Consider the following 15,320-nt stretch of genomic DNA (forward strand, 5'->3'; position numbering starts at 1 on the left):
TGGGTTATATAGACATTTTAATGATGTTAATTCTTCCAATTCATGAACATGATATATGGTTCCATTTCTTTGTATCTTCCTCTGTTTCTTTTTTGAATGTTCTTTAGTTTTCTAATTACAGGTCTTTTACCTCCTTGGTTAAGTTTATACCTAGGTATCTTATTTTTTTGTTGTTACAATGGTAAATGGAATTGCTTTTTAGTTTCTTTTTCTGAGAGTTCATTATTGGTGTATAAAAATGCCATCTATTTGTGGATGTTGATTTTGTATCCTGCTACCTTGCCGAATTTATTTATTTATTCTAGTAGTTTCCTGGTGGAGTCTTTAGGGTTTTCTATGTACAATATCATGTAATCTGTGAACAATGATAGTTTTACTTCCTCCTTTCCAATTTGGATGCCTTTTATCTCTTCTTCTTGTCTGATTGCTGTGGCTAGGACTTCCAGTACTATGAATCAGAGTGATGAAAGTAGGCATCTTTGTCTTGTCCCTGTTCTTAAGGAAAAAGCTTTTAGTTTTTGCCCATTGAGTATTATGTTGGCTGTAGGTTTGTCGTACATGGCCTTTATTATGTTGAGGTATGATCCCTCTATTCCCACTTTACTGAGAGTTTTTATCAAAAACGGGTGCTGTATTTTGTTGAATGCTTTTTCTGCATCTATTGTTATGATCATGTAGTTTTTATCTTTCAATTTGTTTATGTGATGTATCACATTTATTGATTTGCAAATATTCTACCAGCCTTGCATCCCTGGAATAAATCCTACTTGGTCATGGTGTATGATCTTTTTAATGTATTGCTGGATCTGATTTGATAATATTTTGTTGAAGATTTTAGCATCTGTGTTCATCAGGGATATTGGGCTGTAATTTTCTTTTTTTGTAGTGTCTTTATCTGATTTTGGAATTAGGATAATGCTTGCTTTGTACAAAGAGCTTGGAAGTGGTCCTTCCTCTTGAATTTTTTGGAATAGTTTGAGGAGGAAAGATGTTAGTTCTTTCTTTGAATGTTTGGTAAAATTCACCTGTAAGTTCATCCAGTCCAGGACTTTAGTTTGCTGGAAATTTTTTAATTACTGCTTCAATTTCATCAGTTGTTATTGACCTACTCAGGTTTTCTGATTCTTTCTGATTGAGTTTTGGAAGATTGTATCTTTCTAGGAATTTGTCCATTTCACCCAGGCTGTCGGGTTTGTTGGCATATAGTTGTTCATAGTATTTGCTTACAATCTTTTATATTTATTTGGTGTCTGTTGTTATATTGCCTCTTTTCATCTCTAATTTTATTTGCTTGGGTCCTCTTTGTTTCTTTTTTCTTTTTCTTTTTTAACATATTTTATTGATTTTTTACAGAGGAAGAGAGGGATAGAGAGTTAGAAACATCGATCAGCTGCCTCCTGCACACCTCCTACTGGGAATGGCCCGCAACCAAGGTACATGCCCTTGGCCGGAATCGAACCTGGGACCCTTCGGTCCGCAGGCCCATGCTCTATCCACTGAGCCAAACCGGTTAGGGCTCTCTCTTTGTTTCTTGATGAGTCTGGCCAAAAGTTCATCAATTTTGTTTATCTTTTCAAAGAACCAGCTCTTGGATTTATTGATCTTTTGTACTTTTTTTTTTTTTTTTTTTTTAGTTTTTATGTCATTTATTTCTCCTCTGATCTTAATTATTTCCTTCCTTCTACTTCCTCTGGGCTTTTCTTGCTGTTCTCTTTCTAATTCATTTAGTCTTAGTGTTAGATAGTTTATTAGTCCTTTTTCTTGTTTCTTGAGGTAGGCCTGTAATGCTATGAACTTCCTTCCAGGACTATTTTTGCCGTGTTGCATAAGTTTGGGGTGGTTGTGTGTTAATTTTCATTTGTTTTCAGGAAGTTTTAAATTTCTTGCTTGATCTCATTGGGAACCCATTTCATTGTTTAATAACATGTTATTTAGCCTCCCTGTATTTGAGTGTTTTTGAGGTTGTTGTTTTTTTAATTGTACTTGATTTCTAACTTCACACCATTGTGATCTGAGAAGATGCTTGGTATTATATCAATCTTCTTGAATTTGTATAGATTTGTTTTGTGCCCTAACAGGTGGTATATCTTTGAGAATGTTGCATGTGCACTTGAGAATGTATATTCTGTTGGTTTGGGTTGAAGTGTTCTGTAAATATCGGTTAGACCCATCTGATCTAGGGTGTCATTTTTTAAAATTAATTATTTAATTAATTAATTGATTTACTTATGAGAGAGAGAGAGAGAGAGGGAGAGAGAGAAGCATTGATTTGTTGTTCCACTTGTCCGTGCATTCACTGGTTGCCTCTTGTATGTGCCCTGACTGGGGATCAAGCCCACAACCCGAGCATGTGCCCTTGACCTGAGTTGAACCTGGGACCCTTCAGTCCACAGGCTGATGCTCTATCCACTGAGCTAAAGTGGCTAGGGCTAGTGTCATTTAAGGCCTCTGTTTTCGTGTTAATTTTTTGTCTAGAAGATCTATCCAGTGATGTCATTGGGATGTTAAATTCCCCCACTATGACTGTATTGCTGTTGATCTCTCCCTTCATGTCCATCAAGAGTTTTTTAATGTACTTGGGCTCCTATATTGGGTGCATATATGTTTATAAGGATTCTATTTTCTTGTTGCTTCATTCCCTTTAGAATTATGAAGTGGCCTACTTTGTCTCTTATTATGGCCTTTGTTTTGAAGTCTATTTTGTCTGATATGAGTGTTGCAACTCTAGTTGTTGTTGTTTTTCTTTTCTCCTTTCCATTTGCATGGAACATGTTTTCCCATTTCTTCACTCTCAGTGTATCTTTTGTTCTGAGGTGGGCCCAAGTTTTACTTCTGTTTAAAAATAAGTTTGTTCGTTTTAAACATTGCCTCTAGGTATAACCCAACTATATCTGGCTAAGCTCAATCTCTTTCAGTGCTGGAGAAAAAACTGGCTGTTGGACAGTGTTTACTCTACTTTATAGTCAGTTTAAGGGACTTTTTTAAAAAGAATAACTTGACTATATGTAATTTTAGAACAAACAGGATTAAGCTGGATCGAATCCAGACAGTCACAGCACACAAAGGTGTTTAGGACCTTTGAGTCACAACTACTGATAAAATTCACATCTGAAGAATCAGAGATAAATGTAGAATTTGATTGAAAAAGACTTTACAGTAGCTGTGTTTAAAGTGTCTAAAAAGCTAAAATATTAGCATCTATGAGACAAGAAAAGGAGATTTTATTTTTAATGGTATATATGAAGAAGAACCATTGGAAATATGGGAAATAAAATATATGGTCATTGAAATAAAAAATGAAATAGATGCACTAAATGTTTGCATTGGTATAGTTGGAGAAAGAATAAGTGAATTTCATGGCAAAAACTAAGATCTCTCAGAATGTAAAGAGATAAAGATATGGGGAAAATAAGTTACAGATTAAAAAATATGGAGGATAGCCAGGGAGGGTGGGAGGGCAGGAGGGGGGCGGGTAAGAGATCAACCGAAGGACTTGTATGCATGCATATAAGTATAACCAATGGACATAAGACACTGGGGGGTAGGGGAGGCCAGGGGATTTTCAAGGGCGGGGGGGAAAAGAAGGAGACATATGTAATACTCTTTGTAATACTTTAAGCAATAAAAAAAAAAAAATGATGATGATAATGATGGTGACATAATGTTTTTGGCACTTAGAATATTTATTAAAGGAAATGAATAAAATCATACTTTTGTAAAAAAAAAAAAATATGGAGAATAAAATGAAAAACTGCAATATACATATGTAGTGAAGAAAAGGACAACACTCAAATAATAGCTGAGAATTTTCCAAATTGAAAAAAGATAGGAATCCTCAGAGTCAAAAAGCCTTTGAAAATAAGATAAATCTAAATATATTGATGCAACTTAAAAAGTATCTTGGGTAAAGAGTAAATTTTAAAAACTCAGAAAAAAGGACAGACTGACAGCACACTTTTCATCAGAAATAATAGAACAAAAAAAGAGATAGATTAGCTTAAATTACTGAAGGAAAATAAATATAAAACTAGAATTCCATACCAAGTCATTTTTCAGGGAGAGTGGGGTGTTCAAACCATGACATAGCAGTTGAAGAAGTGCATACCTACTTTCCAGCAATAGTACTTTTAAGTATATCCAGAGTATTGTTTTATCCAGAGCATTGTTTTCCAAGCTATAGAGTTAGTGGCATGTAAAATCATTTAAGGGGTTGTAACTAGCATTTTTTAAATTAAATAGTACAAAAAGATACTCAAATGCATCCCACACAATAAGGGTGAAGTTTATGCCACCATTGTTGCAGTTTATACACCTGTACACATACATAAATATGTATGATTGTATAGGATCATGAAGAAAATGTATTTTCTACCATGGGTCATAGTAAAAAATATTTGAAAGTTACTACTCTAGAGATGCTTACACATGTATATAGGCATAGGATGTTCATTGCAGCATCGGTTATATTGAAAACTTTAAGCAACTTAATTGTATACCAAGCAATTTAATTAAGCAACATAATTGTATATCTAAATGCTATGGAAAAGTTTAAAGGAATTAACTAGATTTGCATAAAACACGATTAGGTCTCAAAAAAATAATATTGAAAGAAAAAGCAAGTTGAAGAATAATAACTACAGTAAATATTTAAAAACAGTACAGTATATTGTGTATAGATCTATATGTTTAAAAGTATAAAGGATATCACACCAAACCGCTTGAGAGTTTATCTGTAATGTTTAATTTTTTTATTGTTTAAAGAAGATCAGATCAACAGTGTGTATGTTTTAAATTATATACATAGGAAAAAGAAGGACTAAACAAAATGATGACAGTTAATTCTATGTGGTAGAAATGTGAGTGTTAATTATGTTACTATTTGTATTTTTTTGTACTTTTAAACTTTGCAAACAAAATCATATCCAAAAAAAGCATCTTTAGATTTCTACATCTGTAAATAGAATCCAAATTAATGAATTTGTTGTTGATTTTTTTTTCTGTTGTAAACAGTAGCCACCACTCTTATGCATGTATGTATATACAGAAAAACACAGAAGAGAATCATTGAGGAAAAGACCTCAGTCACTTGTTGAAAATAGAGATAGATCCAGAGAGTTTAACCAGCCCACCAGTAGTCACATACTCAGTTTACATCTGAGATACCCAGGTTCCTTACTCCCTATCAAGTTATAAGTCTCTTCTCATGTTAGATAATCATTTAAACAGAGGGGAAATTCTTTTATGGTTGTATTTTTCTTGTTTAGCAACATTATAAAGAACAAACTGCGGTAACCAGATACCCAGTATCAGCTTCCCTAATCTCTTTTCATGTCATTGGAAAGGAAGGTAACTTAAGACATCTGCAAAACTATGTACACTCTTTTGGGTTTGACACACATAAATTTATCCATTCTAAGAGAGTGTACCTGGGAGAATATTCACAAACAAGCTTCTGCTGAACAGAAAATGAAAGGAATTCATTTTGAAAAGTTAAAGAACACTTACATAGTTAAGTATTTATTTCATGAGCAGATAGGACAGTTTATAATTATTTATAAACTTTTGGTAGATATTCTCTTTCAAAAAGCTCTATTTAGGAAGAAGTTCAACTGTCCATGAGGCAAACAGTTGTCATAAATACAATGACATCCTTTACTATAACTTTTACACTTTAATCAAGACAGTCTTTACTTCACTTGGTGCTTTTTAAATTCTGACTTATCCATTCATTGCCTTCCTTTTTAGAACAAAATGTGCATGTCTTCAAATGACAGCAAGGAATGCTGAGATTTACTCCTTGTCAAGAGATAAAATAGCCGTTGGATATAAATATAAAAGACTACAGAGACATATACCTACTGGGTAATATACCTTAAGGATTTGTTCCAGGGTGTTTGTATAGTTAAAGGTGGATACTTTACTATTGTGGTCTATAGTCTTATAGATGTTAAATCTTAATATTTTTGTACCCAAAATCTAAATTAAGGAATTAAAAATAAAAAAAACCTGCATATTGTTTTTAGAAATGAAAGTCAGAGACCACACATGTATCATAAAGGGTATAGTCAAACAGAACACTCCTCTGCTTTGAGTCTAGCTCTTATCCCTCTAGAGTTAGCCTACCTGGGGCAGCCTTTTCCTCATTAAGAAATATCCTGTGCAAAACACTTCTAAGAATTGGGAATTTTCACCATTTCAAGGTTGTTATTAAAAAATAAACAAACAAAACATTTTTCTTCCTAAACATTGCCTTCCCATACATTTACTTCTTAGACATTTTTAAAGAGCTGATATTTACTATGTGCCAGGTATTGTCCCAAGCACCTAATAAACGTTGACTTGTGTAATCTTCACGAAACAACCCTGTGATACTTTATATATCGTATATATATTCAGGTATATATATATGATACAAACTATCATATAATCCCCATTTTAAAAATGGAAAATTAAAGCACAGACAGCTAAATAACTCATCCAAGATCACACAGCTAGTAAATGCTGGAGCTATAATGGGAACCCAGGCAGTCTAGCTCTAGGAAACTTCCTTCACCCTTAGTCTGTGATTATTAGTGAGGTAGCGCTATAATGTGCTTTTTGTTTTAATTAAGGAAGCCTGATTGATTTTCTCTTGGATATTTTATTGACAGCATTTATGAATGCAGCCTGTTGTGCAAGTGTAATCGACAAATGTGTCAAAACCGAGTAGTTCAGCATGGACTTCAAGTGAGGCTACAGGTGTTCAAAACTGAGAAGAAGGGATGGGGAGTACGCTGCCTAGATGACATTGACAGAGGGACATTTGTTTGCACTTACTCAGGTAACGCAAGGGTTTATTTTCAAATTACTATAGAGTAAGATCTACACTTCTGAATCTCCATTTTACTAGACAGGGCCATGAGATCGTATAGCAAGGACAAGAGGAACAGTGTAGAGGAGGAGCACCAGAGTAAGGAAAGTTACTGGGAAACTGACTTCTAAAGGGAAGAGGTGCTTCAGGAGGCACCAGATGTTTCAGAAAGGCTCAGAGATAAAAATCTGAGTTATTGTGTGAGGCACATTTTTTTATTTTTTTTTATTTTGTTTTCATGGCTACAAATGCTTTGGACTCATACAGATAGAAAACTTTTTAAATAGGAAAGCTAAATTACTGAATTATCAATCAGAGACTACCTTATTCAGTGCTTTGGGCTATTAGAATTTAATAAGGTCGTTTTGTAATAAATACCTATGTGTGGTGAGTTGGGCAGTGATGTCAGGCAGCTCACTCCATTTCAGAGACCCTACCTAGAGCAGTGGTTCTCAACCTTGGCTGCACATTAGAATCATCTGGGAATCTTTTTTAAATCCTGGTTTCTGGGCCTCATCCTCCGGAAATTCTGTTTCTTTGTTACTAATGTTGTGGCCCCACCCCATAACAAAGAAACAGAATTTCGGAGCATGAGGCCCAGAATCAAGATTTTAAAAAGATTCCCAGGTGATTCTAATGTGCAGCAAGGTTGAGAACCACTGCCCTAGGGGTTACCGTCACGCAGTTATTGATTCCTTAGGTCCACAACCCCCAGGCCAGCCATGTCAGTCTCCAGTGGTCTTGATTAGTTACTCAAGCGTGTCAGCAAGGATCCTCACGCTCTCTATTTACCAGGAAGTGAGGAGAGTGGAGGAAACGTGGCTCTAACCAGTCTAAAGGAAATGTGCTGGACTGAGTCTTTGCAACTAGGCAGCAGGGACCAGAGCAAACTTTCTCATTTGAATTTCTGGGTTCACTTCAGTGAGGGCAGGAATTATCAGAATTCAAAGTAGTCACACTTGGATCCTTGCCACATACCACTCTATAGACATACAACTTATCTAGACAGTTGTTTCTCATATTTCTCAAAATAACTCTGATGGAAGTCTGCTGTCTATACAATGCCAAATAGTATCCAGGAAGAATTGTCTTTATCTGCTTCGTTAGAAAATGCAACTAAGGAATCTCTGATTCCTTTGACTTAGTAATTGTAGTAATTGTAGTTTTGAGTCCCTGGGGGGTGGGGTAGGGGGAGAAACATAAACTTTAGACTCAGATTTTAATGTTACACTAGGACTTAATATGAGAACAGTAGGCACATATCACCGCAGATTTAAATAGGTAACTTTATAAAAAGAGTATTGATGTTAAATGATAAAACATTTTTAACGAGACACCAAAGTTGTAGTATCAAGGCTAGAGTTCACCGCTCTAATTTGTAAAATGCTTTCTGATCTATATTTTTGTTTTATATTATTGTAGCTGAACCTCTTTTCTTTCATGTTATACCAAAACAGACAAGTGTTGTTTTTTTAAATGTACTGTATTTTTTCATATACTGGAAGATAGAGAATTTCTTACTGGTCTCTTATTATTTCTTGCAGAGGTTTTCTAGGATATTAATGTGTTTATCTTCATTCTAGAAATAAGGTACATCTCACAGGGTTCTTTAGTAATGAAGAATAATAGAGACGCCCTTTTGTTGCCTAGCAATTATTGTATTATCTTTTGTCCTGCTAAACTCCCTTACTTTCTGCTAGGAAGATTACTAAGTAGATCTAACACTGAGAAATGTGATACTGTTGGAGAAAATAGAGAAGAAGACAATATTATGAAAAATACGTTTTCAAAAAAGAGGAAAATAGAAGTTGCAGATTGTGAAGTTGAAGCTATCCCTTTAAAATTGGAAACATGTCCTAGAAGTGCTAAGAGTGAAGAATGTTCACCTAAGTTCAATAATAATCCAGAAGAGCCTGTTATGTAAGTAAGATCTTAGGAACCCAATCAAAAATTGATCTGTATTATTGGTCAAGAGTGGTTGTTCAGCTGTCCTTCCTCCCTCCCACCCTTCCTTCCTTCCTTCCTTCCTTCCTTCCTTCCTTCCTTCCTTCCTTCCTTCCTTCCTTCCTTCCCCCCACTCCCATATCCCTCCTGTATATAAACTTGCTTCACAGTTATAAGTTTAACACTGAGAAATCAAGGACACTGAGATTTAAAAATCTAGTGAACACACTATTTCTTCAGTGTTGCATTTCTGGAGTTTAACCTTTAAAAACTTGATGACTTTAATCAGGTTCTTTATGGATCTTGTGCTTTGCAGTTATGTTTATTTTCTATCACCATCTATTTCCAATACTTTTTGATGATTTTCTTCTTTTTTTGACATATTTTAAAATGTCATTGACTTTAAAAACTATACTAATAAAAGGGTAATATGCTAATTAGACCGGGAGACCTTCCGGACATCCTTCCAGACAAAGTCGTGGTGGCGGGGCCGAGGCAGAGGTGGTTAGGGGCAATCAGGCCAGGAGGGGAGGACAGTTGGGGGTGATCAGGCCAGCCGGGGGGGGGGGGGGGGCGCAGTTGGGGGCAAGCAGGCCGGCAGGGGGGACCAGTTGGGGGTGAGCAGGGTGGCATGGAGGGGCCAGTTGGGGGCGAGCAGGCCGGCAGGGGGGACCAGTTGGGAGTGAGCAGGCCGGCGGGGGGTGGGGGGCAGTTGGGGGTGAGCAGGCCGGCAGGGGTGGGCAGCAGGGGCCGAGCAGGCCAGCAAGGGGGGGCAGTTAGGGGTGAGCAAGCCAGCAGGGAGGGTCAGTTGGGGTCGAGCAGGCCGGCAGAGTGGTTAGGGGCAATCAGGCAGGCAGGCAGGTGAGCAGTTAGGAGCCAGCGGTCCCGGATTACGAGAGGGATGTCTGACTGACCCCAAGGGGTCTTAGATTGGAGAGGGTGCAGGCTGGGCTGAGGGACATTCCCCCCCCCCCCCCGAACAAATTTCATGCACTGGGTCACTAGTCTATATATATAAAAGCCCAGCAACCAAATGGTGGAATGACCAGAACAACCATGTGACCAGTTGCTATGACACGCACTGACCACCAGGGGGCAGACACTCAACACAGGAGCTGCCCCCTGGTGGTCACTGTGCTCCCACAGTGGGAGCCACTCAGCTGACCAGGATGAATGGCACTCCCACAGTGGGAGCAGCCACTCAGAGGGCGGGTCCAAGCCGCTCAGCTGACCAGGATGAGCAGTGCTCCCACAGCAGGCTGATCCCCGCAGGCCACGCCCCCCACCAGTGCATGAATCCGTACACTGGGCCTCTAGTATTATTATATTCTCTTCTGGTAAGGGTGAGGCATAGATATTATTACTTACATTAATTTCTAATGGATATTTCTATAACATTGATATTATCTAGAATAACTTTTTCTTTTCTTTTCAGAGAAATGAAATATAACAATATTTCAAGAATTCAGTGTCATTCAGTCATTAGAACTCCAGAAGCCAAGATAGCCATTATTCAACCCGATGGGAAAAAGATGGTAAAAACTGCAAAATGTAGATGGGGTCCTTCTGAGAATATTAACTATTATCTCACCTTTCTATCTTTTACTTAGTTCAAATTGTTTGTGCTATTTAATGTGTAGGATTTATTTTACTGTTTTGAAATGGGTATACTGTTGAAGTGTTACTAATCACATTTTATTTACTTAGTATCCTCCATAATGGTTAGTGTGTTCCACTGAGACTGAGGGACATCCTGTTCTGTGAATTTATAGAAGCTAAAGTGTGTGAGTTGATAATAATAATAAGAAAAATATTAAGAAAAAGGATTGAGGCCCTAACTGGTTTGGCTCAGTGGATAGAGTGTCGGCCTGCAGACTGAAAAGTCCCAGGTTCGATTCCGGTCAAGGGCATGTACCTTGGTTGCAGGCACATCCCCAGTAGTGGGTGTGCAGGAGGCAACTGATCGATGTTTCTCTCTCATCAATGTTTCTAACTCTATCCCTCTCCCTTCTTCTCTGTAAAAAAAAATCAATAAAATCTATTTTTTTTAAAAAAAGAAAAAGGATGGAGTAATTTAGGTTAAGGAGATAAGGTTGTGAAATGCATGAAAAAGAAGAGTTGTAACCTAATGAAAGGTCATCCAGAAAGCAACATTTTACATGATAGCCACTGAAGGTAGTTTTCAATCTAGAATAACTAGTCAGAGACTGTAATTTAGGAACAGAGAAAGATGCAGTAAAAAGAAGAGAGGCGGACATAATGGTAGTTCACATAGGGCTTTGATGAAGATAATAACTCTGCTTTGGGTAGTTTGCAAATTTTGCCTTCTGCCTACTAACCTACAGTAGGAATATCCTCAGTATCACATACATAATTATGAAAAAGTTGAGCCAGGGGATCACTCTGAGCTGGGCTTGAACTCCAGTTCTGCTGCTTTCTAGCTGGGTGACATCTCCGTTTCTACATTTCTTTATCTGTTAGATGAGGATAATAGTATCTAAAATCAGGAGGATTAAGTGAGGTAAACATCAGAAACATGTTTGACTCTTGGGTTAGTGCTCAATAAATGTTGACCATTTAAGTATTTGAATAACATTAATGGTCAACTTTTACTGAGCAGTTAGTTGTGTCATGTGTTGTGCTTAAGCAGATAACACTTTTTAAAAGTTATCACCATTTTAAGTCACTGCAGTGTCTAGGCAACTTATTAAACCATTTTTTGGAAGTAGAAACTAGCCAGAGTGTTTTTATCCAAATTCATAGTCTGGTATCAGAATTAAGAGATACAACAGATGTATTTTAATTTTATTTTGTGTTTTAATGCTTTGACTGTTTTTCTGGTCTTCATAGCTGTAGCCTAACTGACATGCCTACAAGTAGAACAGCCAAAAGGGCTCCATCACTCCTAAGTTTCCTTATGATATCAGGAGTGCGGCTTTCAAAACCAGTGTAGTAGCTACAGCCTATGAAGATTGACACTTGATAAAAGAGGCCTAAGCACTAAATTAAATTCCTTTTCCTGACCTAGGAGGTAACATCTTCCTTGTTTTCTTTTAAGGGATTTGCTTCCTCAGAATCTGCCACCTTTGAAGATAATGATGGATTTAAACCAACCCAAGTACATCTGAACTCTAAAGCCAAAGAGATGAAAAGTAGGCTTTGTTTAACTCTGCCCGTCTCTTCTGCCTTTTTGTCTGTCTTGCTCAGTATCTGTGGCTCATTTTCTCAGATTCCAAAACAAACATGCTGCATTCATCACAAAAGTTACTGCTTGTCTAAAATTGACAGGTTGGCAACTATGTTTGTGGGCCAAATCTAGACTACCATCTGTTTATGAGCTAAGATGATTTTTACCTTTTTAAATAACTGATAAAAATGAGATGAATAATATTTTATGACACTTGAAAATTATAGGAAATTTTAATTTGTGTCCATAAAGTTTTTATTGAAAACATAGCCACCACATTCATTCATTTACATATTGTCTCTACTTTCACACTATAGCAGCAGAGCTAAATAATCATGACAAAAGCCATATGGCCAAAAAAAGCCTGAAATATTTACTATTTAGACTCGTATAGAAGTGTGCTGGTCCCTCATCTAGATGCCACCCGTGACCTGACATGGCAGGAAGGAGTGGGGTGCACAACTGTTAGTTTACATTGTCCACAGTGTTATCTGTGGCTTTGGAGGCATTGTCCAAAGCAGCCATTTCCTAACTTGTTGGGGGCTCCTTTAAAAATATACAGCATTAAAAAGAAAAAGAAAAAAAACAAAAACCCCACTGCATTCTACTGCAGTATTCCAGCCAACACTGCTGCTGAGGATGCTCAGCAAAAAGTGAAAATATTGCTACCCTGAGTTCTTGTATTTCAGTGTTACCAACCCTGCCATAGCTAATATTACAACTTGACAAACCTGGGTTTGGGTCCTTTTGCATTTCACTATATCCCTGAGTGGGGAGACATTGCTGAGAGATGACTCATTACCTCTTCTTTTGAGCTTCCTTATATCTGTCTGCACTCCCATTTCTCTGCCTGGTCTCAAAGGATGGAGATTGGAGGAGGCAAGGAAACTACTTGACTGAAAAGGCCTATCAAGAGAAGGCATTTATGTATTGTAATTATTTCACCTTGTAGGGGAGGTAAAACTCTCTTCCTCTCCCTATCTTATGTTGACTGGCAGGGGTCCTGTAAATTAGACTGACAAAACAAACAGAAGTTTATTACTATCATCATGTGTATTGTACATGTAACACAAGGGACTACAGTAGTCCCCCTTATCCACTGTTTCACATTCTATGGTTTCAGTTACCCGCATTAACCACAGCCCAGGAATATTGAATGGAAAATTCCAGAAATAAACTTATAAGTTTTAAATTGCATGCCATTATGAGTAGCATAATGAAATCTTGTGTCATCTCCATACTACCTAGGACACCCCTTTATCTAGAGTATCCACACTATATATGCTACTTGCCTCAGTAGCCATCTCATTGATCAGATTGACTGTTGCAATATTGCAGTGATTATGTTCAAGTAAACCTTATAGTAGCCTAACTTTACATCACAATGTCCACATCATTCACTTCATCTCCTCACATAGGCATTGTACCATCTCAAATCATCACAAGAAGGGGAGTACATTACAATAAGGTATTTTGAGAGAGAACACATTCATATAACTTTTATTACAGTATATTGTTATAATTAGTCTATTTATTTTTAATCTCCTACTGTGCCTAATTTATAAATTAAACTTTCTCATAGGTATGTATGTGTAGGAAAAAACAGTATAGGATTCAGTACTAGCCACAGTTTCAGGCATTCACTAGGAGTCTTGGAATGTATTTCCCACATATAAAGGGGGGACTGCTATACTCAGAGATGAGTAACTCAGAGGTGGTTTAGAATTCCTGCTTATTTAGAATCTTAGCCAAAGAACAATAAATTTTTAGAGGCATAGCAAGACAAAGGAAAAGGACCTTTAGTCTTTAGGGGTGGCAAATTGTGGGAAGGCAAATATATGGGAAACCAATGGTAGATACAGACTAGTTAGTAAAGTTTGTTTCCTAGATTTCTCTGGCTCAATCTCATGGATAATAAAGGTCTAAAATTGTCACCGGTGATTAACTTTTGTCCTTTCTAGTAGGAGAAGGCACACCTTTGTAAATTTATATCCTGCTTTTAGGCAGAATAGGGGGAGGCAGAGAGCTTTTTCTACATGTGGTATTTAAATAATTCTTATGTCAAAGCGGCATATTTTGGGATGACATATTCTGATTTCCTTCACCATTTAAATGCATGTGAATCATAATGAGTGCTATTGCTTTTGGTTGTTTTGCCATTTTCATCGATCACTATAATGTATATAGGAGGCACTAAGAAAAAAAATAGTTATTTACTGTTAGTGCTCACAAGTAATCTATGATTAAAGTATGAGTATGTATAGGAACAGCAGCCACTAATAGTAATGATTAAATCAATAACATAGAGAAATACTATTTCTTCATGCCACTGATGTGGTACAAGTTTTATTAAAAATAAATGATTTATTTCATTTGACATGCATTCATACTTTTGAATATTCTAAAAAATTATTTCTAAAAATGATTAAGCAGTTAATCTTCTTCTAAAGTATTATTGTTTGTAAAAGTGTGATTATTGAATGGTCATCTAGAATACACACCAAACACTAATGTGTACAAAGCCTATAGCAGGGGTGGGCAACCTTTTTGTGAGTGCTTGCCAAAACCAGCAAAATCTTTGACTCAAAATTCTTCTGCATGCCAACCCTAATATTTTGAGAACATGTTACGCCTACTTGATATCTCTTAAGGTGTACGTATGTGAAGAACCTTGAAGAAATAATAAAATTCATTCGAGCGACAAAAACACAGTATATGATGATGAAAAATACGTTTATTTTTTAATGTATACATGTACATTGATAGTCCGACAGAAAACTTTATGACTCCGTTTGATATTATCAGTGAGACTTTTGCTGCTGCAACACTGATGACAGAGATTTTACATCAGGTTTATATTTGGTGACCTTCAGAGATATGCACGAGCTACTATTTTCATCTGTCAGGCTACTCCTATAACGAGACTTAACAAAATTCATCACTGAGAACAAAGATTCACAAGCGTATGTGGATGAAACCAAAACACTGGTCGGATCTAGGAAGGCAGGGAGAGTTAAGGCAGAGGCATAGAAACTGTTCTTCCCCTCTCTCGTCAATCCATGTCTATGGTCTTTAAGATCACTTGTTACGTAAAATTATTTATTTATCTAAGGTACACCTACACTGAATTTATCTGAAAAATAAAAAAGTCAATATTAAGAAAAAAATTGTAAATGGAAGATTATAAGAGAGGGTTTTGCGTGCCAGCAAAAGTTATAGCAATACAGTTATTGTAGAGGATGACTTCGACAGGGTCTTTTCAGGCCTTTGGTGTCTTAAAGGCCTGGAGTGTTCCCTACAAACTACTGTTACAGCTGTTTAGAATATACTTAGCCTTGG

General features: G+C 36.8%; 1 protein-coding gene across 4 annotated transcripts in view; it reads left to right on the forward strand.

Annotated features, from left to right (window-relative positions):
- The window catches only part of SETDB2 (SET domain bifurcated histone lysine methyltransferase 2), a 67,220-nt gene that overhangs the window by 42,823 nt on the left and 9,077 nt on the right, over positions 1-15,320 (forward strand). For all 4 annotated transcript variants that reach the window (XM_036299205.1, XM_036299203.1, XM_036299206.1 and 1 more), the window contains 5 exons: positions 5,746-5,862; positions 6,651-6,820; positions 8,551-8,770; positions 10,230-10,329; positions 11,853-11,946. In XM_036299205.1, the coding sequence (XP_036155098.1) occupies positions 5,746-5,862; positions 6,651-6,820; positions 8,551-8,770; positions 10,230-10,329; positions 11,853-11,946 (701 nt within the window). The remainder of the gene's footprint in view (positions 1-5,745; positions 5,863-6,650; positions 6,821-8,550; positions 8,771-10,229; positions 10,330-11,852; positions 11,947-15,320) is intronic.

Source organism: Myotis myotis, unplaced genomic scaffold (genome assembly GCF_014108235.1).
Source record: "Myotis myotis isolate mMyoMyo1 unplaced genomic scaffold, mMyoMyo1.p scaffold_m19_p_3, whole genome shotgun sequence".
NCBI lineage: Eukaryota > Metazoa > Chordata > Mammalia > Chiroptera > Vespertilionidae > Myotis > Myotis myotis.